Source organism: Prionailurus viverrinus, chromosome A2, assembly GCF_022837055.1.
Source record: "Prionailurus viverrinus isolate Anna chromosome A2, UM_Priviv_1.0, whole genome shotgun sequence".
Lineage (NCBI taxonomy): Eukaryota > Metazoa > Chordata > Mammalia > Carnivora > Felidae > Prionailurus > Prionailurus viverrinus.
The window spans coordinates 126058590-126086219 of record NC_062562.1 but is presented as its reverse complement, the minus strand read 5'-3'; the positions used below and the strand labels follow the sequence as shown (position 1 = coordinate 126086219).

Genomic DNA, 27630 nt, shown 5'->3' with positions numbered 1-27630 from the left:
ACAAATTTTTAACTTGAGATTGTTGTAATTCAGAAGAGTGAGGCTTTAGTCATTATTTTTATACAACTCAACTCAAATTTGCCCAAAATGCTATTGCTCTGTGTTGAATTTGTCTATTAGTTCCTAACAGTAATCACTGGTTTTTTGTAATGCAGCTTTTCAGTGCTGCTATTGTCAAATCTCAGAATCTTTTCTCCACATTAAAAAATTTTTTTTAATGTTTTATTTATTTTTGAGAGGGAGAGACAGTACAAGTGGGGGAGGGACAGAGAGAGAGAGAGAGAGAGAGAGAGAGAGAGAGAGAGAGAGAGAATCCTAAGCAGGCTTCAGGCTCTGACCTGCCAGCACAGAGCCTGATGTGGAGCTCAAACTCATGAACAGTGAGATCATGACCTGAGTCAAAGTTAGATGCTTACCTGACTGAACCACCCAGGCGCCCCCTCCACATTTTAATAATCATCATAAAGTACTTATATAACTGGCACAGTGCTACTGTTTTCCACCACATTTAAAGGTTTTTTTTTTTTTTAATAAGACCTCATTTCTCATTCTTTTGTCCTCTTTGATCTCCATGGAAATATCATAAGAAATCCAGACTGGTTACTGGAATTTTACATGTGAAGAAAGTAAAGTAGGCCAGGTGAATGGCCTGACATCATTAGTGAGTTCACAGGGGGAAGTTTGAGATTGAAGTTAAGGTCTCTTGGTTTGTTAAGCACATCTGTCAAATTGTAGGTTTCAGATCTATAGTTTAAGGTAGCTGTCAAAGATACATTAATGGGAAAATGACCTGATAACTCTTTTGGCAAAAACACTCTTTGCTGGCCTCTGCTTATTTGGGGGAGTCACTCTCTTCTATCCTTATGGTCAACTTGTTAGTTTCCATTTTGTTTGTGCTTAACTATTTTTGAAGATGATTAAATTGTGGATTATTTTTTATTGTGTTGGTTGGGTGTTTGGCATTAGTATAAAAACAGAGTAGTAATCAGTGGTATCGTGGTTTTCTTAACCATTTAAAGAATAAAGTACACTTTGTGATATCCAAGGGCAGTTTGCAGTTTGGGGGATGGAATCTATAATCTAAAGATTGGGATGGCTTATTGATTAATAAACTTGCTAAAATCTTTTGCTTCGTGTGATGGGTCTGGGTTTATATTGTGCACGTGTGGGTTTTCTTTCCCCCTGTAATGAAGAGATGCAGCATCTACACTTTTCACATTAGGTTTACTAAAGTTTTAACAGTTTTTCTATGATTGCTCAGAAACATTAAATGGGCTAGCATATTATTTTGGGTCTGTATTTATTTAGCTACCTAAAACACTGAAATGCCTTTTTTCAATAAGGAGAAAGTTACTTTATGAAAATGATTAACGTAGGTAACTGAGTTAGAAATATTTGTATTCATATTATCTGAGAATAAGATTTTTAAAGGAAGTTAGAATTGATTGCTTTAAAAGCCCATTGGGTAATTGTTCTATTAAGTATTCCCTACTTTAATATATGTATATATGTAAATATTTAAAGACGTGAACATTTATTTTGTATATTTCTCTGTTTAGAATAGCCTAATTATATTCTCTTTGAGGATGGTGATATATATTTTCTGTGCTCTGTTTTCATATATTCACCTTAAAATAAGCCTTTGTCCTTGATTTTTGTATTATTTCTAAAGCATCTCCTCCCACATTTGAATGCCTTCTTTTGGTTAAATGTGCTTATTAAACATTTTCATGCCTGAGCTTCCAGTCACAAGGACATCAGTGGCCAGAGTCCCAAAATCCAGGCTTTTCCTCCAGGCCTTTGTGCATCCCAGTCATGTGACCTTGCACCTCATGGGAAGATAAGAGCCATATTTGACTCATAAGGACTCCTGGTTCTTTTCCCTTAATGTGTAAAGTGTTTTGTAATCTGCAACTGAAAAACAGATGTTAGACATTGTCATTGTAATTGAGAGCCTCCTAATTTTTTCCTGTTGTAATGTACTGTTTTGCTCAATGCCAAATATATGTAGGAGATTCAAATGATCTAAAGTCAGCCTTGCAGCCATCATCACATAGATCACTGAATTCTAGATCTTACTAGTAGTGTCTTCAAATCATGCCTGAATTTTAAAGGGGTCCTGGTTCTTAAGACTGAGTATCTCTATTAATACATTGAGTGCATTCCTTTTTTTCTCCATTCAAAGAAGAAAACAATAAAAGGACCAAACCTACAAAGACTTTTAGTTTGGGGAGCAGGAAGATGAAAACAAAAACAGAAAATAACCAGGGAAGCAACTTGGAGAATGTGAAGTCCGATGTATTAGTGGTAATTGTTGTGGCTATATGAGGTCATTAAGTGTGAGGAATAGAGATAACCAAGTAAAAACCACTTATTAACATCTGGGAAAAATGAGACTTAGACTAAATAACTTATAAGTCATATAAAATACAGGGACTCTTTCTTTTTAGGAGTGACGTTCTTGCCAAGAGAGGTTAAAAAAAAGGATTTTATTTTCAATTTTAGTTCTTTCCCTTTCTTAATCATTGTTTTCTGCTATCAGGATTTTGACAGTTTTTCTATCAGAGTATCATTTGAATTAATATTTGCCTTTTCCTAATAAAAATTGCTAAAAGTGTAGATTTCCAAGCCCCGCAAGTGAGAGAGATTGAATTAGGGTCTTTGAGAATGTAATCTTAACATGCCCCTCCTAGGTTAATATTTTCAATCCTAGTTGCATATTAGAATCACCCCCAGTGCCAAACCTAGCACATTCAAACCTCCCAGGTGACTCCACTGTGCTGTCAGTGTTGACACATTGTCCTTAAAAGTGTTTACAAGTCATCTGAGGGGTCTTGTTAAAATGTAGATTTGGAGCCCGGGATTCTGGGATGGGACCTGAGAGTCTGCATTTCTAGGGAGCTCTCACGTGATACAATTACTGCTGGAGGGCACTTGGAATACAGAGAACCATTTCTCAGGTTACATTTTGTGGACAACTACCTACACTCTGTTCCAGTCATTTTTGTGCCAGTGATAATTAGCCTTGACTGTACATCAGAATCCCTTGTGAATTAAAAAAAAAAAAAATCCCTAGAGTTTCAGATTTAGGGGTTCTGGATTAATACTCAAGTATCTCCAGTTTTATTTAGTGCCAGGGATGATTCTAATGCAATCCCAGGGTTTAGACCACTGTGACTTTATATTACTGTATTAGGATAGATTCTCTGAAACTTTCTTTTCTTTAGTGGCTCAGTGCTTTCCAACCTTTTTCATGTCATGGCACACGTAGGAAATGATAATATTTGTGTGGCGTGGGGTGGGTGAATGCTCTCTTCAAAACCTGGAGGTTACTGGCCCCCCGGGACTCTGGTGCTGCCATCCTTAGCACTCCAGGCCCCATTGGCTGAGAAGCTTTGTCAAACTCCTTTCCTGGTGTTCAGTGGAGCTCTGAGAGCCTGACACACTATACATATAGTGAGTGGGCCCTCAGTGAATATTGTCTTGTTATTGCCATTATAATTTGTGTTCTGTACTATGTATCAGTGATGGAACTTCTTTTTCATGTTCGAGCCCAGTCCACCTACAGCTTTACTGTAGCTGTCTTCTTTTCTGGCTGTCCACCAGAAATCCCTACCTAAGTTGTACTCCTGTCCTGAGCCCTGTCCCTCCCTCCCACCCCCCTTTGATAGACCTTGCCCTGAGAAAGTCATTACTGATCTGCCTTCTCAGATTTTTTTTTACAGTTTGTAGACTTTGTGCCCTTTGTTGAGTGCCTAATATGTTCTCTCATTATATTGCGTGTGTACCTAAATCATATCTCTCAAATATTTTATTTTTGATGTTGGATAATGTTTCTTTAAAAAAATTTTTTTATGTCTTTATTTTATTTTGAGAGAGAGACAGAGTGCGAGCAGGGAGAGGGGCAGAGAGAGAGGGAGACATAGAATCTGAAGCAGGCTCCAGGCTCTGAGCTGTCAGCACAGAGCCTGACATGGGGGCTCGAACTCACAGACTAAGATCATGACCTGAGCTGAAGTCAGATGCTTAACCCACTGAGCCACCCAGGTGCCCCTGATGTTAGATAATATTTCTTTAGTGTTGTTGGTTTCTAGGAAAATGTGTTGTGCATCTAGTAGGCATTTAGATACTTGTTGACTTTAAAGCACTTATAATTCTCAAAAATCTAGGTGCTAGAAAGAAGGCAGGAGCTGAGCTTATGGTATAACAACTGTTTTCTCTTTCTTAAACTGGATTCTACAAAATGTCTTTTCACTTGTTACTTGATTACACAGAAACTGGCCTGTTTCATTATAGGTACTATAGACTGAAAATATGATTTCTTCCAATATATTAATTTTATTGTAATATATAGGCCTTCATGTAATGGGAACCCTTTGAACAGTTTGGAATGCTTAGATATTGTCTTTAGGTATTTAGGTTTTTATTTAATGGGATGCATTCTTTAATTTCTCTTACATGGTGATTGTCATTTAACAGTTCAACCCAGTGAGGTGCCAGGCGTCATGCTAGGACATGTAGATATTAAGAGGAATTAAACACAAGCTCAGCTTCAAGGCCATTCCATTCTAGCAGAGGAAACTAGCGTGTGCATGACTAGCTATTTAGGTGCTGTAATAAAGGTATTTTAGCTAGGATGGCAGGATCAGCTTCACAAAATGCCACATTTGAATTCCTGTGATTTGAAGGATAAAGTAGGAGTTTACAGACAGAAGCAAAAGCATAGCATCATGAAACACTTGGTATTTTAGGGGACTGTTGCCCAGTGCAGCGCGCATGAAAGGCATGTGGTGGGAATCAAGTGAAAACAGACCGGAGTGTGGGCTCCATGGTTTGAGGCTTCGGGAGTTATGAGACTTTTCAGACAAGGGGATGAGATGCTTAAACCTGTACATTTCGAAATTGACTTCATTCTCCAGGATGGATTGTTGATGTGGAACAAGGAGACAGACTATTTACTGGTGGCTTTACCTTCTGGAAAGAAACTTAAACTCTGAACAGACCCTTGAGAACAATAAGAAATGATTAGTAAGGATTGAGTATAGAACTTGTCAAGGTTGATTTGGAAACCTTGTCCAATAGATTTAAGGGGAGCATCCTTAACCTTTTTTTATGTCATTTGTCACTTGAGGGTTAGGGAGGCTAAAACTCTTTAGAATGCTGTAAGTATGGATTAACCTCAATTTAGGAATAAATTGTATTAAATTTTGCAAGTCATTATGGTCTTAGAATACATTTTTCCATATAAATATTGTTACAAGATGAGGTCAGCAAATGCCCACAAATGGGAGAGGAGGCAGCTCCTTCTCAGTGGGAAGAAAGGGAGGTTTGGAATTAGAACCCCTGGCTCCAGGTGATTCTTGCCATTTATCAGCTATGTGCCTTTGGGGGAAATGACCTCTTGAAGGCCTAGTTTTTCATTTGTAAAATAGGAATAAATACTCCCACTGCTGTGTGAGAATCAAATGAGACAGTTTGTGAAGGTAGCTCTGAGTTTTAAGTTAAATGCTAGTTACGTAGTACACACATGTAAGGGACAATGTAATGTGGATGGGATAATATATTCAGGATCAGAAATATCTGTTGGCTGCAGGAGAGCCTCCTGCAGGTTAGCACAGGAGAGCAAAGGCAGAGGCAGCCCACCTTGGCTTCATGGTTCTTGCTCTCACACCTTGAGGAGGTGGAAAAGGAAAGGAAAGGACTGTGCATTAGAGTGCAAAAGACTCAGCTGAGTATCTTAAAGATGCAGATCACAGGGCTCTACTTCGCAGCAATCCTGATGGGGGTTGGTGGGTGTATTCATAAAGGGGTTCTGGACTTCTGAGTCATCTGCTGGGGTGAGGCAACTTGGGGGAAGGGAAGAGGCTGGGAGAGGAGGTGAGGGCCGGCAGGGGCCGGGTGCCGGGCAGAGAGGGATTAGGGTTTAGGAGCCATTGAGGGAGGATTGAGCTGAACCTATGGAAGAGCCCCTTCTCCCATTTCTTTTTCCTTTCCTCCTGCCCTCCCTGCTGCTGCTGACCACTGTGGGCCAGGCATTGGGATGGGGACAGGGGATGTCCCCTCCCCGTTTTCCCAAGACACTGGACTTGCTGGTGTGGAGCAATCCAGAGGAAAAGAACAAAGGCCACCTTGGGGAGCTGTGGCTAGAAGGAGAGGGGTCAAAGGGAACTGAGCTGGGGTGGACTTCTGGGACCTCGCCTGCTCACCTGGGGGCACTCGTCCTCCCCTGCTGCCTGCTGCTGTGCTGCAGGTGAGAGGGGAACCAAAAGCTTAGGCACCTGACTGGTTGTAGAGGGAGGCTGGTGGGGGTGTCAAATTTGCACTAAGTAAGTGGGGACTCAATTTTTGGAAAAAAAAATCTATTACTTACATACAAGTGTATGTGTGTGTATCCATCAATCAGAGTACATTCAACCTTATTATGTGGACATGATTTAGATAATTTCGTTTCCCCTTTAATTATATCAAGTTGTACCCATTAATTCAGCAAACATTTCATTTGAGCTGTGTGCTCCAGTATGTGGTCAGCTTCCTGTAAGTACTGTGGTATAAACCTCAGTAAAACATCGTTTCTGCCCTCAGGGAGTTACATTCTAGTTTGTTTAAACAAGATTCTAATAACAGGAGAAGAACAATTTTCAGTGGCTAGGCCTCTCAAATCCCATGAAACTGAAAATTGATATAATGTGACATATAATCTGGTACAGAATTTCTTTAATCAGAAAGTGGAAGGAGTGTCCAATTTAGCTTCAGAGGGTTGGTAATTTAAGTGCTTCCAGCAAAACATAAGAGCCTTTCAGAATTCTCAGCCATAGGATTGCAATCTTTTGAATTAGATTACAAAGCAAACCTTTCCTTGAACACTTTTCTTCTTATGGAATCGGCTTGGATTTTTGAAAGTTCGGGTTTTTTTTCAATGTTCCGATTAAAAGAAAAAAAAACATGCTAAATTCACCACAGTACCTTAGAATGACAAAAAAATAGCATGTGTATTAAAATGGAAAAAAAGGGATTATCAATTTTGTGACACTCCCAAAAGACTATATAGACAGGGTTGATGATCACTGGACTAAATTTAGAGAAAATCATTTATAATCTTTTCTGTAGGCAAGAATGCAAGAAAAGCTCTTTAAGGGTGCCTTCAGAAGTTTTTGTCATTTTATGTCTTTCTGCTTAAATTATATGCTCACAAGGCAGTATCTGCCTTACTGAGGCTTTCATTTTCAAATGAAAAAAAAAATGTATATATATATATATATATATAAATATATGTATACACACACATAGCTTATTTCAATTTTGAATAAATTAAATCATAACTCTACATTTTTATGTAAAAATTACTAGTTTCTGTAAAGTATGCTGCATATATCAATAGATAAATTGCAACTTTCCACCCCTTTTATCTTAAGGAAAAAAAAAAAAAGAAAGAAGGGAGCAAGATAATTTAAGGTAAGGAAGCCCCGGCTTTTGTCTTACCCTTGCCCCCCCAGTCCTCCTCAAGAGGCCAGGCAGTGTATGGCTTTCACGTTAAAGTTCTTGTCTTCAACTTCCCTTTCTCTGTTTACTTGCTTTGTTTCCTTGGTCAAGTTCCTCCAGTTCTCTGAGCCTCAGTTTCTCACTATATAGTGGGGAAATACTGGTGTCTACCCCATGGGATAGTTGTGGGGATCTACTGGGTTGGTTTAGGTAAAGCACTTCAAAAGTACCTGGCATGTAATAAGAATGAAAATGTCAGCTGCTTTATTATTATTACTACTAAATTGAAAGGAGCAAAGGAATTGAAAACACTGAGCATATTATGAATCGACCCTGGGGGCTATGAAAGAGCTCCATTCAAATGCCCCAAATTCCAAGAACAGTTTAGTGCTTCAGGGATTGAATTAGAGGAAGGCACCAAAGGCCACTTGGTACCTTCCTTCCTTCCGTTCTTCTCCTGAAGAATTGTGGTATTCTGAGGAAGTAGAGAGGTGATTGCCTTGAGAAATCCTATTTATCACTCCAGAGTCCTGAAGGTTAGAGGCTAATTTAGAAGCAGATGTGAAATGCACTGCCAGTGAAGTCAGTAGAAGGCAGGATGCCCTCTTTTACCAGAATTACTTAGTATTGTTCTAGAAGTCTATTATTATTGTCAAGTGGGAAGAAGATACTAACAGCAAAATTATAAAATATGAGCAAAATTATTAAAAAAATTTTTTTTAATGTTCATTTATTTTTGAGAGAGAGCACAAGTGGGGAGGGGCAGAGAGAAAGGGAGACACTGAATCTGAAGCAGACTCCAGGCTCTGAGCTGTCAGCACAGAGCTGGAAGTGGGAAGTGGGGCTCAAATCCACGAACCATGAGATCATGACCCAAATGGAAGTCAGACGCTTAATGGACTGAGCCACCCAGGTGCCCCGCAAAATTATTATTTTTAAATAATATTGTTCAAAATAGAGAATTGAATATAAACCAAAAAAAGGTAATAAAATTAATAATTTAGTACGAGTCAAAAATAAATACATGGCAAAATAATTACACTTCAAAAATAAGTACATTAACAATATTCAGTAAAGTGTAATAAAAAAGATTTCGTGGATATTAGCAGAAAAATGTTAAGCTCACAAAGGAGACTTAAGAAATATGAATTAACTATGTAACTACTATATTAATTCTACCGATAGGATTTTTGTCAAGGGCAATTGAAAAGCAAGTTGAATAATTGAAGGTATGTACTATGTTTATGGGTATATACATATGGATTCATGTCATCACCGTGTAGCTTCTTTCCAAATTAATTTAGAAATGAAACTCCAATTACAATCTCAAAAGGATTCCCAAAGTAGAAGGGTGTAAGGTGTTCCATACATTAAAGATGGCATTTACATTCAGTGAGAGAACGATTTATTCAGAACATGATAGTTAGATTATTGAGAAAATAAAGCCCAAATCGTGTTATGTATGGTGAGGTGAAGTCTTTGAAGGCAGAAGCCAAAAAAGAAATGGATGGTAGATTTGTCGACAAGAAAAAATCAAAATTTTGGAAGATCCAAGTAATATATATAACAAATGTCAAATGACAAACCTAGTTAAATATTTGCAGTTTTAGTGACCCAGAAGGAGGAATCTGTCTTTTATAACCATTACTATCTCCTAGGTAACATGCATTTTTTAATATTTAAAAATGTAAATACTTGTTTAAGAAAAAGGCAATAAGATCTAGACTGTTTGGTTTTCATTTCTAAGAGTATTTCATAGTTCAGTCCCTTAGTAGTTATTTAATAAGAAGCCTGCAATAGGGTGAATCTTGTGGCATAAGAAAATTGGTATCGTTTAGATTCATCTTAATATGTTTTTTGTTCTTGGACAGAAAGCAACTATTGATTCTCCTATGAGACTGATTTTATTATTAGCTTATTTTCTCTCCCTTACCTTTTCTTTCTTCCTTCTGCCCTGATGAGAGAAAAAACAAAAACAAAAAACCTCTAAAGGCCTGAGATATAAGGGAAGTTATTTTAGATTTCTTTCTAAGTCAGCATGACTGTACATAAACTTGGTTTAAAACAAACGCCTGATTTATGGCCCACCACTCCTACATTATACACCTGCTTTGTAAATGAGTAGCCTAAGGAAAACCATCTTGTCTTTAAGATATCGATCATTGCTCTTACTTGCATTCCTTGACATTAAACTTATGTTTGCTGCCTGTATGCTAATCTGTAATCTTTTGAGCTTTTACAAGATGTAAAAAAGTATATAACCTTGTAAAAATTGTTTACTCTCTGAAGCACTTCTCTGTGAAGAGCATGTTTCTTGGGCATCTGTCCTAACTTGGGCTCCCGTAAAACTCTCTTATTTTAGAGATTCTAAAATGTTTGCTTGTTTTGTGTCAACAGCCCTCCATCTTCCTTCCTTCTTTACTATATTTCATGATAAATTTGTTTAAAAAATAGTAAAATTTATCATAAAAATCCAGATATTGCAGCAATATACAATAAGTGATAGTTTCTTATTTTATTCATCCTCAGTCCGGCGCCCTGAGGTCACCATATGTCTTTATTCTTGAGTTATTTCTTACTGTTGTTTCTATTCCTCTGGCAGTTCTGTTTGTGGAAGTTTCCATGTGAGGGTTCCTTGGATAGTTTTTGGCAAATAAAGGGCCCGCATTTTGTTGAGTGAGTGAATGAATGAAATTTATAGATACATGCCTAATTCTTTTGTAATCCAGGCTGTTGGATTTTAAGCATTGCCCTCGGGTTTCTTCCAAAGAGTCTCTCTTCTTTCCCCAATCGCTAAGAATCCAGCATTTTGTGTCCCAAATTTTACCTTGCTTATTTTTGCAATGCTTTTCTATAAGGTGAACACGTTTCTTTATGCTAACATAGTAATTTAAATTTCTTTTTTCTTCCAGCTGCCTTTGCAGCAGTGTTGCACTGGTAAGATTGTTTTCTTCTCATGTATTTTATGCAGATCATTACAACTTACCAAAGCTATTTCCCATATATATAAAGAAAAAAATTTCAGTATGATAAGGATGAATATATATATATTAATTACTACAGGCAACACAATAGCTTGAAAAAGTAGTTTAATTGATAAATCGAGGTCAGAATAATGTAATTTTTTAATAAAAAAAAAGAGATCCATTATTGAAGAGGTTATATTTGAGGCTCTATTTCACTTAACGTTAATATAGTGTTCATGTTGAGAGGAAGATTAATTTTTTTAATCTTCTGGATAGAGTGAAATATGAATTTCATTAATCAGATATTTCTGAAATGGGAACCCAATGACATTTATAGTTCATTTATAGTTTTATTGTACGTAGGTTAAAATATTGTTATTCTGGTTCATTCTAATTTTAAAATCTAATTTGAATGTGTTTTCTAATAGAAATTTTAGTAGAAATGTTAAGACATACAGAGTGGAAAAACAAATGTGGACACCGTTATCTTTGACTTTCGTTACAAAATTATGTGCAAATTTCTAGATTCTTTTATGTTTGCTCTTGGTTTCTTTTCAAAATAATACTTAGCATAAGTTCAACACTGCTGCTCTGTTAACTCTTTTGTTTTTGCAGGAGCCATATAACACACCTCTTTGAAAATGATCGCCACTTTTCTCACCTCTCAACGTTGGAAAGGGAGATGGCTTTTCGCACTGAAATGGTTCGTTTTCATGTGGTATTTTAGGAATCTAAAAACTTGAAGCTTTTTATCAGGGAAATTTCCAAAGATGTTCCAAAGTAGAAAGAGCAGACACCTCCCATGCCCCATCCTGTGGCTTCAACACCTGGAGACACAGCCATCTTTCTTTCATTCCCTCACCTCCACACAGCCATCTCTTTTTAAAGGAAGCCTCAGACATCGTATCATTTCGTCTGTAAATACTTTCGTATGTATCTCAAAAGAGGAATTTTTTGTTACCCACAATACTTCTGGCGCACTTGAAAACGATAAACAGCAATTGCTTAATACTATCAAATGTCAGTCAGTGTTTAAGTGACCTACTGGCTTTTTTTTTTTTTTTCCTTTTTACAGTTGGTGTGTTGGTAGGCTTGAATTAGGATTCAGACAATGTCTACACATTGCGCTTTAGTTGATGTATCTCTTGTCTTTTAATCTATAAATTCCACTTCTGATTTTTGTTGTTCTGCTCCTTATTTGTTGTAGAATCCAGGTTATTTATCTTACAGAATTACCCACAGTAATTCATGTCATTTATTATGTTCCATTGCCCCAAGTTTCCTGAATAATTGAGAGAGACCTGATAACTGAAGATTCAGTGGTGTTCTTTTTGTCTGTTTTGTTTGTTTGTTTGTTTGTTTCGGTAGGAATATTTCATAAGTGGGTGTACATTTGCTGTATCATACAAAGAGGCACACCATATCTGGTTGTCTCACTTTCTGTGATGCCAAGATTGATCAGTGGGTTTAGATATTGTCATGTTGATCTTTCCATTATAGCCTAGCCATCAGCCTAGATCAGTTAATTCATTAAGATTACCAAATGTTGATGATCTATTCTAATTATTTGTTTCCTGCATTTGTTAACTGTAATTCTTCTATAAAGAAGAATTTTCCCATAATATTTATTTATTTATTATTTAGTTATATATTCTCTGGTGTACGCTTTGTACAGGTAAGACAAATAAATGCTTGAGTTTTTCTTTTTATTTACTACTTTCTAGAAAAATTAGTTGGTTTCCTAGCATTTTCTTCTGGTAACTGATGGAGTTCCATCTTTTGGAATAAATCATTATGAACTGATGAATTTTAACATGTTTTATAAACTTGTAAAACTGTCTTTAACTAATGAGAGTCCTTGCATTGACTTTGTGTCCCTCTGATGTGACCTTGCTAATCTTCTATAGCTTTCATACTTTCTGGTACTATTAGGTGTATCCTTTCCAGACCTGAAGTCATCCAGTTTTCCAAGGAGCCCCAATTCCTTTCAGTAGCAAGTGGTAGTTAGAGACCACAGTTTTGGTGCTAGAGGTGTTTATTGCTATTACAGTTGACCTTTGAACAACAAGGGGGTTAGAGGTCCTGACCCCCGTGCAGTCAAACATCCACGTATAACTTTTGACTCCTTCCAAATTTAATGATTAATAGCTTACCGTTTACCGGAAGCCTTACTAATAGCATGAACAGTTGATTAACACATGTTTTGTATATTACATGTATTATAAACTATATTCTTCCCATATAGTAAGCTAGAAAAAAGAAAATGTTATTAAGAAAATCATAAGGAAGAGAAAATATACTGTATTTATCCAAAAAAATCTGAGTGGAACTGCGTAGTTCAAACCTGTGTTGTTCTGGGTTCAGATGTATTTGATACTAGATTGGCCATTGTGTCTAAGCCTTTTTAGTAAACAGAACTAAGAAACAATTTTTTAAAGAGAAATTATGATCTTATATTCATATTTTAAAATGCAAATTTAGGATGAGTTTTTTTACTTACTTTGTATTAAATTTATATCTTTATTGTTAGCTTAGGAATCTTGGTTTCAAGTTACTTGTTTTTGAGGAACAAAAGTACCAAAGGTATTATTAAACATATGATTATTGAAAACATTTTAAGATTTTCTTGCATTTCTTTTTGACTTCAGGATATATTCCATTAGGGATGTACAGTAGAATTACTGTATCTTACAGTTATTTGAAATCTTCCAACTTGATAGTTAATTCCTTTATTTTGATGTTTGGGGTTTACAAAATTTTTGTTTTGTAATTTAGTAAGATATTTACATGATTCCAAAACAAACCTATAAAACAAGATAGGTTGTAGTAGGTTTCTACGGCTAACATAACAAGGGTACACTAAACCAGGTGGCTTAAAAGCAGAGATTTATTCTCAGAGTTTCGGAGGCTAGAAGTGTGAAGTCAAAGTGTGGGCAGGGCCACGTTCTGTCAGAAGGCTCTGTGGGACAGTCCTTCCTTGCCTCTTCCTAGCTTCTCATGGTTTCCGGCAATCCTTGGCATTCCTTGGCCGGCTTTGGAATTGCCATCACTCCAGGCTCTGCCTCTGTCATCATGAGCCATTTTCCCCTGTGTCTCTGTGTTTAAATTTCCCTCTTATTGTAAGGATATCACTTATTAGATGTCCTCATTTTAATTTGATTATGTCTTCAAGGAACCTATTCCAAATAGGTTCACATTCACAGGTGCCAGTGCATATGAAATTTTGGGGGATATTATTCAACTCATTACAGTGGGAGATATTTTTAAAAAGTGATATGAAAGCTAAATACCATAGTAGGAAGAACCATTTTTTTGTTGTTGTTTTCAATAAATATCCAGGTATGCAAATTGCTTTCATATTTATGAGCTTTAAATCCAGTATGGAATTTGACAGCTGATGTGTCCTGGCCACCAGGGCAGCTGTAGGCAAAATTGTATAGAAGATGCAGTATGTTTCCTGTCTTGCCCCGTACTGCCACTTATACTCCCTCACAAGGGGAGCAAGTACTAGTACTTGCTTATTTTTTGTTCTTTGTATTATTCCAACCTTAATATGTCCTATTTGCTCATAATGGGAGTACCACTGCTGTCCTCCCCGACCCACATGATCGCAGTCCTATGGGGTTCTTACTGTATTCTGAGCTGGAAGGAAAGAAAACAGCCTGGAAAACTGGTTGGCATCTGAATGTAATAATTGATATGTAATACATCAATATGTAGCCTTCCTAATATATTTTCATTTATACATGCAAATCTGGAGGAAAGATGACTGATAGCAGAATTTTGGGGAATCAGATAAGCAGGAAGGGGGAAACATTTTTGCTGAGGGAAGATTTCTTGGATCATGGTAATTTATGTTCTGTAGTAAACCACTCACTCACCCTGTTCATAAGGTAGCCTTTTCTAACAATTAAATTAGTATGGGACCTGGGGTTTCTTAGATTATGTATGCTGTCTGAGTTATATTACTTTTTAAATGCTAAAACTATTTTTGAGTAAATTTTGTGTTCAATTATTTAATTTATTTCTTTTGAGTTCAATTATTTTAATTAAGGCAAGGTTATACTAACATATGTAGTTCTTTTTTGTAACCTAAGATTGTATTAGTGATCAGAAACTGAAAGCTATTATTTGCCTGATTGCTTTATTTTTCAAAAACAGTGTATTTTTTTAAGCTGATAAGAGGCATAGTAATTATGTGCTTTTTATTATAACATATGTTTGTTTCAGGGACTGTATTATTCCTACTTTAAGACTATTGTGGAAGCACCCTCATTTTTGAATGGAGTATGGATGATTATGAATGATAAGCTGACTGAATACCCCCTTGTTATTAATACATTAAAAAGGTTCAATCTTTACCCTGAGGTAAGTTACTTTTTCAATTGTGATTTTTTTTTTTTTTTTTTTACTTTTTAAAGTGTTACTTGCATTAAATGCTGATTCTAAATGTAAGGTATAGTTCAATATATTCTATTTCATCTTCTACTTAAAAAGAAATTATATACCTTTTTTTGGAAAGAACTATGAAAAAATTATTATTAATTTTGGTGGGCTTTAGCCAGTTTCATGGGAACTGTCATGATTTCATGGTTTAGAAAATTTGAAAACTATCTAGATTCGGTGTGTTTACAGAGATGATAGCAAGGGAGTGCCATTACATGTCATTTGCCAAATAATGTTTCTTCCCTGTCTGGGATTCTTCACTTAATTGAATGAATGCCCTTTTTGCGGGGAGGGGAAAGACGGATCCACCCAGGAGGTGATCTCAATGATATCAGTAACTTTTTTGGCCTTTTACTGTCCCTGACTTCATTTGACACATCCCTAAGCATTTTCCAGGGCTAAATTGAGATGTGACTCAGTGACATCCTCCTTGACTTGATATGAGGTTCCTCTGTTAACACACTGCCCCTCTGACTCCCCCCTCTTAGCTTGCCTGAGCTGCTAGACAGCATGTTCTCCGGCTAGCGCGGTGGGGGCCTTGGCCTCTGGGGATCTCAAGCTTGGGCTCTGTACCAGGACTTAGCAGGGCTCTCCGTTATTCCCATTCCACGTTATTCCCATTCCACGAGAGAGGAGTCCCAAACTCCATCCAGATCAGTGAGTTAGCTGATTGATTAATGAGGAGATAGAGATAGAGGAGGTAGAGACAAAAAACCGCCAAGTTCCAGTGTTTTGGTTTTGTTTTTGTTTTTTTAAGTTTATTTATTTTGAGAGAGAGAGAGAGTGAATGGGAGGGGCAGAGAGAGAAAGAGAGAGAGATAGAGAGGGAGAGAGAGACAACCCCAAGCAGGCTCCACACTGTTAGCACAAATCCCAATGCAGGACTTGAACTCATGAATTGTGAGAACATGACCTGAGCAGAAATCAAGAGTTGGAAGCTTAACCTGCTGAGGCACCCAGGCACCCCTGTGTTGTTTTACTAATGTACTGCTTATGAGTACTTTCTATAACTGTGTATACATTTATTTTTACAGAAATGGGATCACATAGCAAATATTCTTTTATAAGTCCTTTTTGTCTTTTAGGATATTTGTAACAATCTTCCTGTGTCATCTTTTCTTCTGCAACATAATTTTTGGTGGCTGTATATCCAATCTCCCGTTGTTTATTTAGTCCATCTTTTATGAAAATTTTGGCTGTTTTCAATTTTTTAAATAGTCTAATACTGGCATGAGCATTCTTGAAGCTAAATTTCTATACGTGTCCTTATGTTTTTTAAAGTATAAATTTGTTGATGTGGAACTATTTGGTTCAACAAAATATATACTTTAATGACTTCGGTATGTGTTGCTTAAATGTTTTCTAGATAGGTTATACTAATCGAAATTACCACTGGCAGTGTTTTTGAAAATGTTTGTTTCCTTGAATCCCTGCCAATTTGGTAGACAAAAAAATTGAAATCACATGATATATTTTTCTCATTGCTATATATGTGTGTATATATGTATTTCGTTCGGTGCTATACATTAAAAATGCATTTTTACTTATAAAAGTAATGGTTTATGTCCTTTGTCTATATTCCTATTGCAATTTTGTAGGGGTACATTTATTATATTCTGGATGTTAATACCAGGCTATTTGGGTAAACCTTTTCCTCTGGTTTTTGTTTGCCTTTAACTTTGTGTGTGATATGTATGTATTTTTTCTGTGTAGAAGTAGCATACCTATTAATCTTTTAAATTTATGATTTTTCATATTTGTAAAAAAATCTTCATTCTTTATTTTAATTATTTTTTTTTGGCATTTATGTTTTGAATATTTCTGGAATTTATTTTATTGCACAGTATTGGAATAGGAATCTAACCTTATATTTTTTCAAAATGGTCTCATGTGTAACCTAACACTTTGATGAGTGGTCCATCCTCTTTCTCCCTACTGATTTGAAGTAGCTTTCTTTATTATATACAGAATTATTCTACGTATATGCTTGCATCTGTTTTGGGGCTTTGTATTCTCTATTGGGTTAGGTTGAGGTCCTGGAAAGCAGGCTTTCAGATGGAGATTTGCATATAGGAAGTATCTAGAGGAGTGCCCTTGGGGGCAACACCTAAAGGGGATGAAGGAAGTTGGCTGAGGCTGGAGGAGTTGGGCTCTGATGCAGTCACAACGGAGGCCCAGGCAATCCCACCCAGAGCTCTGGAACTGAGATGGCCCTGCTGGGAGTTGTCCTTGGCCTTTACATCCCTCCCTATTGACTAGTCTGGTATTGAATGCCCAGTTACCTGTGGGTTGCCTTTGGGTCGCCTTTGGGTCAGGGTGTAACCTATAATGAATTTACTGTCCTCCAGTTGAGGGTAGTTCCCAGAGTGGGACTCTGGTGGGAGCTGTCAGCCACCAACACTCCCAGCCCCTGAAGAAATGAGTGTCTCAGCCCTGGAGGAGGATATGGTAACACTCCTCGAGGCCTCTGCCATGATTACTTTGATCTGTCTGGCTCTTCTTCCCGCATCACACTGTTTTAATTTTTGTAAGTAGCAAGTTTTAGTATCTGTTAGATAGAATATTCCCTTCGGTTATTCTCCTTGTTATATTGCCACATAGCACTTCTAGATAGACACTTGGGATTTTGCTTAGCATTGTTTTATGTTTATGAGTTAATTTGAGGGAGAAGTCACATCTTGAGAAATTAGATCTATTCAAGAGGACAAACTATCTATTTGTTCATCTCTTCTTTTATGTTCCTTAGTAGAATCTTATAGCTTTTGAAAAATATAAATCTTGCATGTTTCATGTTATATTTTATTCTTATGTGTGGGTGAACAGTTGAAGCCTGGCTAATGAAGAATCTATGTAGGGGATTGTAAAGTTTACTTGACTAAATTTAAAGGGAACCAAGTGGGTAAGTGTAGGAAAGGAAGGTTTAATAATTATCAAAATATCTCAAAAATATTCTAGTAATGAAACTGCTGATGATAATATCTTTTCTCTAAAAATCTAAAAAAATGCCTCTATTTTCTTAAAAATAGGTAATCTTAGCCAGCTGGTACCGGATTTATACCAAAACAATGGACTTGATTGGTCTTCAAACCAAGATATGTTGGACGGTTACCAGAGGAGAAGGACTCAGTCCTATTGAAAGCTGTGAAGGCAAGGTTCTTTCTGTGATATTGTGTCAGAGGCTTCTGCTAGATTCAAATGGCTTGGGAACACTGGAATTAATTGGAGACTGCTTCACTTACATTCTGCCCTGCGAGGCTGGGCTCATTTGGGGCTGTCGGTTGGAACACCTACATATGCCTTTTCTGTGCATCTTTGGCTTTTGAGCCGGATAGTACCTCAGGGTAATCAGGCTTTTCATGGACTCCAAGTTGGATACTGCTTGGCCTTTTCTAGTCTTAGAAGTCACATAGTATGGCCTCTGCCATCGTCTGTTAAAGCAGTCACAAGCCCAGCCAGACTCAAAAGCATGAGCATAGACCCTCCCCTTCCCCAATACCTCGAAAGGAGGAGTATCTGAATTTGTAGCCCTGTTTTAAAACCACGGCAGTTGGAGCGCCTGGGTAGCTCGGGGAGGTGTCTGACTCCTGACTTCAGCTTACATCATGATCTCAGGGTCCTGTGATCAAGCCCCGCCTTGGGCTGTACGCTGGGCTTGGAGCCTGCTTGAGATTCCTGTCTCTCTTTGTCTCTGTCTCTGTCTCTCTCTGTCTGTCTGTCTCTCAATAAATAAACAAATAAATAAGTAAATGAATAACTTTAAAAAATAAAAATAAAAAATAAAACCATCACAGCTACTGCCCTGTTCTCATCTCTGTTCTGCAGTAGTGTCATGTGTTCCTATGGGAACCAAGGCAACCATTGAAGCTATCTGTGCCATTTTCAAAATAAGCACATTTTAATATAAATTGCCAGACACACAGAGTAATTTATAGTTAGAACATATGTTTTATTTTTTATTTTTTATTTTTAAAGGATTGGGAGATCCTGCTTGCTTTTATGTGGCTGTAATTTTTATTTTAAATGGACTAATGATGGCATTATTCTTCATATATGGCACATATTTAAGGTAAGACTATTCATCGAGAATATTTTGGTATGTATTATAACACTATGTACTAGAATAATAAAAATGGTGAGATAAAGATTAACTTTTGGTTCAGTTTTATAATATTTCTAATAGATCGACTTGTAGATACAAAATTCTTTCCTATTTGAATGATTTCACCATTGGCCAAACTTAAAATAATTTTAGTCAGCCAAACTTAAAATAATTTTAGAGGCTTAAATAGAGAAGGGTGGGGATATTTGATTAATTTTAAATATTTATAGGCTTTTAAGCATAAATAATATATTGTTTACATAAAATGTAAGGAAAGGACCACTCATTATCAAATGGTGTTAACAATTCTATTTTGCTGATGTTAAAATAGAAATATATTTTATACAGATATTTAATATCTGACCTGATATACTTCACAGTTGAATAATAGTCCTTAAAGTAAAAGATTGACAAATTTTGTAAGCATCTTTATTTTTCTTTTTTTGACAGTTTGTTACATTGTGTACTTGTTTGAACAATTTTACCTTGAGAATATGTTTAGAATTTTTTTATATTGCTTATAGATTCCTTGTAGTACAGAAGTATGAGCATAGGTATATGACTTTCAATTTGGGTTAATGAGTTTGAATCTGCTGTTATATTGTTATCTTTGCCTTGGAAGTACTGGTATTTTCAGTATAGTGCCTCAAAGATCTCTTTCATTCCTAGCTCAGTGTTTGAGCAGATAACAGTAACTTGATAAATATTTTTCAGATGAGGAAGTTATTAGAAGATCAATTTAAAGTATATTTGCATATAGATTTAAGATACTTTGATGCTAATATTTCTGATTTAGCTATAACAAAGTTTTTTTAATCATGTCACTGGAGGAGACTGAAATGAAAATGCGTGATTAAAAGATGATGTGGAGGGGCGCCTGGGTGGCGCAGTCGGTTAAGCGTCCGACTTCAGCCAGGTCACGATCTCGCGGTCTGGGAGTTCGAGCCCCACGTCAGGCTCTGGGCTGATGGCTCAGAGCCTGGAGCCTGTTTCCGATCCTGTGTGTCCCTCTCTCTCTGTCCCTCCCCCGTTCATGCCCTGTCTCTCTCTGTCCCAAAAATAAATAAACGTTGAAAAAAAAAAATTTTTAAAAAAAAAAGATGATGTGGAAAATTTTGTTTTTGAAACAAGCCACACAGATATCTTAACCAGAAGTATATGTTAATTGGTCAAGAGGAAGCCCACCTGAAGGAGAGCATGGCCAGTGTTCTTTGTATTATGATGAGCCTAAGGTCTCTGCTTTGGGAGGGGGTCCATCATTTTGCTAAGGTCTGCCTAGCTGTCTAATGGATGGATAGCTTTACTGAGTTTGGGAGATTTGATTTTGAGGAAAAGAAGTTAAAATATGGAACATGGCATTGTTGCTAAATTGCCGACCTATAGTTATGCTACCTTTTTAATTGAAAGAAGACTTTCTAAATATTTAATAAGCATGCAGTATCATTTCCTTATAATGCATCATTTTGAAGGCCAAGGGTATGACATCCGCTGCAGAGACTCCATTTTGTGGTTTTGACTGAGAGGTTCTCGGTGGTTTAGGCCCTGACCTGAGATTTCTCAGTCTTCAGCCCCCGCTTCCCCCAGACAGCAGTTTTCTCCCTACATAGGAGACACATGTTCATTTGTCTAGTCCACATAAAGTACGTACCAAGTGGCTTCTTTGTGAGCTGGTGCGCTTGGGTTTTGACAGCATGTGGTGAGGTGAGGTGGGAGATGAAAGTGGTGCTGAGCGCATGTAAATGGGAGACAGCCAACAAGGATAACGTGCTTCTAGTGCTGGTGGCAGAAGTTTGTTCTGGGTGGAGGGTTGCTTTAGCCGTCCCTTGGAGGGTCAGGGCATTTTGGATAGGTGGGGGAGGAAGGAATTCCAGGGAGAGGCAAAGGTGGAAAACGTTGGATGTAGAAAGCAGATGAGTTTTACTGGGATGCAGATTATTGAGGAACATTGTTGAAGATTAAGATTGGAGAAATGGTTTGGCTGGTTGGTGCATGACCTTGGCCGGTTTGAGACCTGTTCCAAAGCAAGCGAAAGACATTCAGAAATTTGACCAACGGAGGGACAGGATTCAAACTAAACTATGATCTCATGAGACCCTTGATTTTCACCTGTCACTACAGTTAGCCAGTAAGTAACTCCTTTAGCATAGCATCTGTCAAGCTGCAGGGTAAGGCCTACTCGGTGATTTTAGAATCAGTTTAATTGGTTTGGCGCAGCAGTATTTTTCACATGAAAAAGAAAATAATACAAATGTAAATAATAGATTATACAACATTTTGTAAGGTAGGTAAGATTTAAAGAAATTTCTATTTGCTATTTATTGTATATACGTGTATACACATGAATGTGCTGAGTTGTAATGTAAAGTCTCATTTCTTATACTTTGAGTGTAAAAAAAAAAAAAATCTGTAGACCACTGCTACTCGGTATGAGGGAGTGATTACCTTACGCATTTGAGTCTTTCCAAATAGCTGTTTTTGGCTTCTCTTCCTGGCTCCGAGGGCTGCACCCTGTTTCAGCTTCACCCACTTGCCTTTTTGTGCCCCAGCCTTTCAGGTGTTGCTTGACTCTTGGACCCTGAGGGTGGTCTGCCTTATGCACCTGGGCTTGGATATAGACCTGCAGTAGTGCCACACGTTTTCACTTCTCTCCTTCTCCCTTTGCTCTGTTTGCAGGCATTTTTTTAACCCTACCTGAGTAATCACTTTAGCTTGAGCCAAATGCATCCTAAACTCATTTCTTTCCAGCCCCAAATGAATATCTAGTTCTTGTACATTAACAGAGCCCCTTCTAGGGAGCCTTGACTATTGCACTGTGCCCTGAGGGCAGATGTGTAAATTAGAGTCCAGTGGTGATCCTGGTTTATATTGTGTTGAAGAGAGTCTTCAGTCACGTCTTTTCTATCAGTTTTTTTCATCGTATTTTAGAATGTTCTTAACATGAGTATTTTTAGAGGTCTTAAATTGCTAGGTAGTTCTTATTGTTTTCTTTCTTGGTGGTTAGTTCTGTCAACCTTCTAACTTTATAAAGTGGGATAAAGCTGCAGACTTCTTAACATGTGGGTTAAGAATAAAGAGGAGGATATCTATAACTGTGGTTAGAATCTTTTTATAAATTGTATTATATAAATTTACAGGCAGATTGAGTATGACATTTTTACTACAGAAGTATATTTCTTTTTAAATAGTACAGATATAAGTTTTCTGAAGTCAGATAAGTCAATCCATTTCACACACACACACACACAAAAAATGGAAGTAGAAGCAGAAAACACAGCCAAATGGTGAAATGGGGCTGGGCTGCCAAGCTCTGACTTGAGATGAAGTAAGACGTTTTGTCAATACAACCTATTCATGATGTATCTCTTTTTCTGGAATTCTCAGTGTTCTGTTTTTGTTTTTGTTTTTAATAAAACATATGTTGTTATTTTCTAAAAGCTGTTTTGTTAATTCATGATTACAGTTATCTATTTCATAAGATACCCTGACATGTTTCAGCTACAGACTAACAGTGTCTGGAGGCCAGTTTCATAAGACTTGGTATGTGCAAGTTTCCATTCTGCAGGAAGGAGGGTTCTCTGAGGGAACCTTCAGGGACTGTTAGGAGCTCAGCTGAGCTAGGAGAGGGAGCTGAGCTGTCAAGTATTGGAGTCATCCATTAAAGCAACAAGCCAGAAACAAGAGTTAAGCCTTCTGTCACTTACTGTGATAATGTAGCATGAGTCTAAAACTGGAGAAAACACAGACTATCCCTGACCCACTTCCCCCCATGGAACAGTACACTGGTTGAGAAGTGGGGGACCAGTGTAGACATGGGGGTCATCTCACTGTTGAGGAAGCCCTGAACAAAAGGCTACAGCAGTTTTATGGACCCTGAGGTAGGTGGGGGAAGGGCAAAGGGGAGATGGCTAGGAATGGAAAAGTACTGGGTACTGAGTCAGACTGGGGGAAAGTATCTTCAGAGCTCCCCCTCTCATCCCTCTATAAGGAGCCCTTGGCAGAGGCATCTGAAGAGGACTTCTGCCCAAAGTCTCAGATAAAGAGACCTAGGAATGAAGGCAGCTGGGGGTAGGAATGCAAAGATGTGAAGGCCATGACTGGCCAGGACATCCTGAGTCCTCAGAGACTGCCATGCACCAGGTATGTGGGGGGAGGGTAGCTGTCTCACTGAGGCCTGTCAGGTAAGCCTTTGTAATTGTCTGTGGTTGGGCCTTAGAAATTATCTATGGGTTTTTAACCAGGAGCCCAACTCTGTAGGGCATCTGTGGGCAAGGTCATGAGGACAAAGGGGCATCTGGAAGAATGGGCCTGGTCTGAATGTCCAGCCGAAATATTGTCAGGGGAAGAGCTGTCCCGTTTCCAAATTCATCACTGCATCCTGGCTCTCAAGGATATACCAAAACAGAACAATTTCTGTAGGTGAAATGAGCGTCTTTAGCTGATGCCAGTAGTAAGGCATGTGGAAGCCAAGACAAAATATGGACAACAATCTGATCTAGGCTCACCTGGGTATTAATCTCAAGTTAAATAAAACACGAAGGGCACCTGGGTGGCTCCGTGGATTGTGCATCCAACTTAAGCTCAGGTTGTGTTGCGGTTCATGAGTTCAAGCCCCACATCGGGCTTACTGCCTTCAGTGTGGAGCTGGTTTCAGATCCTCTGTCCTCCTCTCTCCACCCTTCCCCAACTTGCATTCTTTCTCTCTCAAAAATAAACAAACATTAAAAAGAAAAAAGAATCTTGGCATGAGTCAGTACTTGGTTCTGTACTGACTGCTTTCTATGGTTTGGTGTCCATCTGTCATCTTGGCGTTTTCCTTCACCACCCAGTGTTCCTTCATTGCTCTCTTATAATGGGATCTCTTGTGCCATATCCTATGTATTCTTCTTTCTTGGTTTATTTTTTCACTCTGGTACATCTTCTAGTGACTAGATGGGAGGTAAGGTTTTGCATATTTGAAAATGTATCTATTTTGTCCTTATATTTGATTGATAGTTTTAGCCAGTATTGAACTCCAGATTGGAAATCATTTTCCTTCAGAATTTTGAAGGCATCACACTATTGTTGTCTTGGTTCACATGGTGCTGTTCAAGTCTATGTTATTCAGATTCCTAAATTTTTGTATGTGACCTTTTCTCCCCTGTCTTTCCTTCTGAATGATTGTAGAATTTTTTCTTTGTCACCGTGGTTCTCAGATTTCACAATCTGTCTTGCTGTAGATCTGTTCCCCTTTATTATCTTGTACGTGTGATGGGTTGTTTCAGTGTTGCAGTTTGTGCCCTTGATTTCAGGGTAATTTTCTTGGATTATTTCTTCACTTACATCATTCCTTCTGTTTTCTGTTTTAAAACTTCTGTTATTTGAGTATTGCATTTCCTGATCTTCTAATTTTCATATATTTTCCTATTTTTAATATCATTGCTATTCTACATTCTAGAATACTTTGTCCACTTTATTTTTCCAACTCTTCTCACTTTTTCATTTCTGTTATCTTGTTTTTAATTTTCAAGAAATTTTCATTTGTTCTGTGAATGTTCCTTTTTTAAAAAGTAGTATTTTAGGGGCGCCTGGGTGGCGCAGTCGGTTAAGCGTCCGACTTCAGCCAGGTCACGATCTCGCGGTCCGTGAGTTCGAGCCCCGCGTCGGGCTCTGGGCTGATGGCTCAGAGCCTGGAGCCTGTTTCTGATTCTGTGTCTCCCTCTCTCTCTGCCCCTCCCCCGTTCATGCTCTGTCTCTCTCTGTCCCAAAAATAAATAAATAAATGTTGAAAAAGAAAATTAAAAAAAAAAAAAGTAGTATTTTATTTTTGTTTCATGGATTCAATATCTTTCTCTCGGTGGATACTAATGATTTTTTTCTTCCCTAAACAACTTTGGTATTTTCTGGTTTGCTTTTTTTTAATCTTTTGTCTTCACCTACCATGTTAGAGGTTGTCGTTAGCTGTCTGGCTATCCTAGGCTGTCATGGTTGAGACAGGAGGACACAAAAGCAGTATGGAAGCTCCATATCGTGGGTGGAACCTGTTAACATTGAGTTTTTATATAATTTGAATAAATGACGTGGGAAGAACTTAGAGTGACTGCCAGTTCTTTGGTTTGCCTTTAGATGTAAAAGAAAATATAATGTAACAAAGGTTTTTCAGGGTTGTGATAGGGAGGTAAAGTGTTTCATCAAGTTAATTGGAATGAAAGATTATAGGAGAATTTTTAAGAAGTGACTGGGTAGGGGGGAAAACACCGAAATGAATTAGGAGACACTGTCTTCTGTGTGAGACAGAAGATACAATAAGATAATGCTTGCAGGGCACCTAGAAGAAAATTTGCTTTCAGAAAATAGTTTTTAATTGAATGAAGTGAATAAATAAATTATTGGGGGAAGAAAAACTTAGCTCTTGATTGCTATTTGCAAAAGGCACAAAAATGATATATTCTTTTTTTTTAATTTTTTTTTTCTTCAACGTTTTTATTTATTTTTGGGACAGAGAGAGACAGAGCATGAACGGGGGAGGGGCAGAGAGAGAGGGAGACACAGAATCAGAAACAGGCTCCAGGCTCTGAGCCATCAGCCCAGAGCCTGACGCGGGGCTCGAACTCACGGACCGCGAGATCGTGACCTGGCTGAAGTCGGACGCTTAACCGACTGCACCACCCAGACGCCCCCAAAATGATATATTCTTATCTAGCATATAAGCTTTATTAGCATTTTACCAATTTAGGAAGTATTTTTTCAGTGGATTCATTTGAAGCTTTTCCTCTTCAGATTCCCATCTTAAGATTATTTGTTTACTGAAGAAATACGTTTCTAGCACTTTCAGAGGTAACTCTGAGGAAACAGAGTAACAGGAAAGCCATGGGTCTTTCCTAGGGGTCAGACTTGGGTAGCAAACTTTGTTGGTTTGAAGTGTCATTTGCTGAGATAGTGACCTAAAAAGGGACAGGTTTTTGAGAAAAGATGCCAATATTTTCAACCAATAACTTTCATCAATTTATGTGTACTGAAGAGAAATACTTATCTTTTAAATATTCATATACAACTGTTAGACCAAATGACTAAAGATGTGCTAGCAGGCCAAGTTAATAGAACATTCCAAAAAATAAAAATAAAAAAGCAAAAAACAAACAAAAAAAACCCCCCTCCACAACAAGAACATGGAGCTGAAGAAATTCGAGCTGGTGCAATTCATAGCTTATTTAAGACATATTTTAGTCAAAAATCCAGCCTGCATAAACAATAATGCTTGATTTTTTAATGAAGCATGAACAACAGAAAAATGTCAAATAAAACGATGGAAGCAAAGCAAAATTGGCATAAAGAATAAGAAGCCCAACTTTGCCTTGAAACAGGTAGTGGTAGGGGGAGTAGTATATTGATCTATAATAAAGAATTGATATGAAAAGCTACTCTATTCTGCCACAGAACCTAAAAGGACATTAAGTCACTTCATCAATAGCTTGGATTGGATCATGAGAAGAGACTAGAAAAACTGGTTATATTAACTATGACTCTTCACTATCATTATTCAGGATAGAAAGGGGGGATGTTAAGCAAAATTAAAAGGAAGACTTGGATATAGACTAATCTTCCATGCTTTCAGGGCTTCTGGAATACCTTTAGAAATAAAGTAGTCAAAAATTCTTTCTGGTATCAAAGAAGCATGAACCTGTAGTGACCAAAGAAAATAATAGAGTAGAGCAGAAAATGAGATGATGAATGCATTATGCTCTGTGACTGGTTGGTTTCTCTTGTGGAAGAAAAGGCATTTTCTGATGACTAGCTATGTCTACAAAAGAATGGCCAGGATTTTCTGACAAGAGCTGAGAAGCAATGGAGGATAAAGTAGAAACAGAGAAAGGTAAATATTCAAGAAGAGAAGGAAGAGATCAGAGACAGATTAGAGTGGCCACAGTGATACAGAGCAGCAGACATTAAATGTAGAGAAGTTCATTAAAAAAGGTCGTTAAAAAGTTCTCCTCAAAAAGCCACCCCAGTGTAAGAGAGGAAGGGAAAAGAGGCACAGGGAACCCGGAACCCTGCCTCCTGTGAGTTAAGACTCTAGGTGTGCCTGTGATGAAGGAGAATAGCTGTGGATTATGGGGAACAAGCTGGAGTGTTGGGAGAGAACCGTTGTGAGAAGGGAAGTGAGAGAAATGAGCTCAGAGGGGCAGGCTTTCAGGAAGGTTCCAGGGTGGTGTCTGAAAGTAGCAACAGAGGAAGCTACTGGCCTCGCCCCCGGGCCTTGAGCCATTCAGGAGCATGGTAGTGTGGGGAGGGGAAACTTCTTCTCAGAGGAGGGTGAGGTTTCAAGACAGGAGAGGGAACCATCTGGGTAGAGACTGAGGGTGCCATGGAGGAAGTTGTTTACCATGGAATGGAGGTTCTGAAGGGTGCAGTGAAAGGTCGGGGTGGGGAGTCAAGTGGTGTGGTGGGTCACAGTAGAGGTTCCACTGAACACATGACACTGATGATGAGCAGGAGTCTGCATCTAGGCCAGTGACCAAGGACAGCAGTAGCATGAGGTGTGGGGTGTTTGAAAGTGCTCCCTTCCCTCCCCTGAAAGAAAAGAATGCCAGCCGCCTTTTAAGTGGATTGTCTTCATGTTTTTATTTACTCCTCAGATACCTTTTGATTCTGCCATAGACAACG

General features: G+C 37.9%; 1 protein-coding gene across 3 annotated transcripts in view; it reads left to right on the top strand.

The window, feature by feature from the left end:
- Positions 1–27630, top strand: part of DPY19L1 (dpy-19 like C-mannosyltransferase 1) — a 97895-nt gene that overhangs the window by 8039 nt on the left and 62226 nt on the right. For all 3 annotated transcript variants that reach the window (XM_047849285.1, XM_047849284.1, XM_047849283.1), the window contains exons 2-6: positions 10392–10416; positions 11061–11148; positions 14676–14813; positions 17918–18038; positions 18864–18957. In XM_047849285.1, the coding sequence (XP_047705241.1) occupies positions 10392–10416; positions 11061–11148; positions 14676–14813; positions 17918–18038; positions 18864–18957 (466 nt within the window). The remainder of the gene's footprint in view (positions 1–10391; positions 10417–11060; positions 11149–14675; positions 14814–17917; positions 18039–18863; positions 18958–27630) is intronic.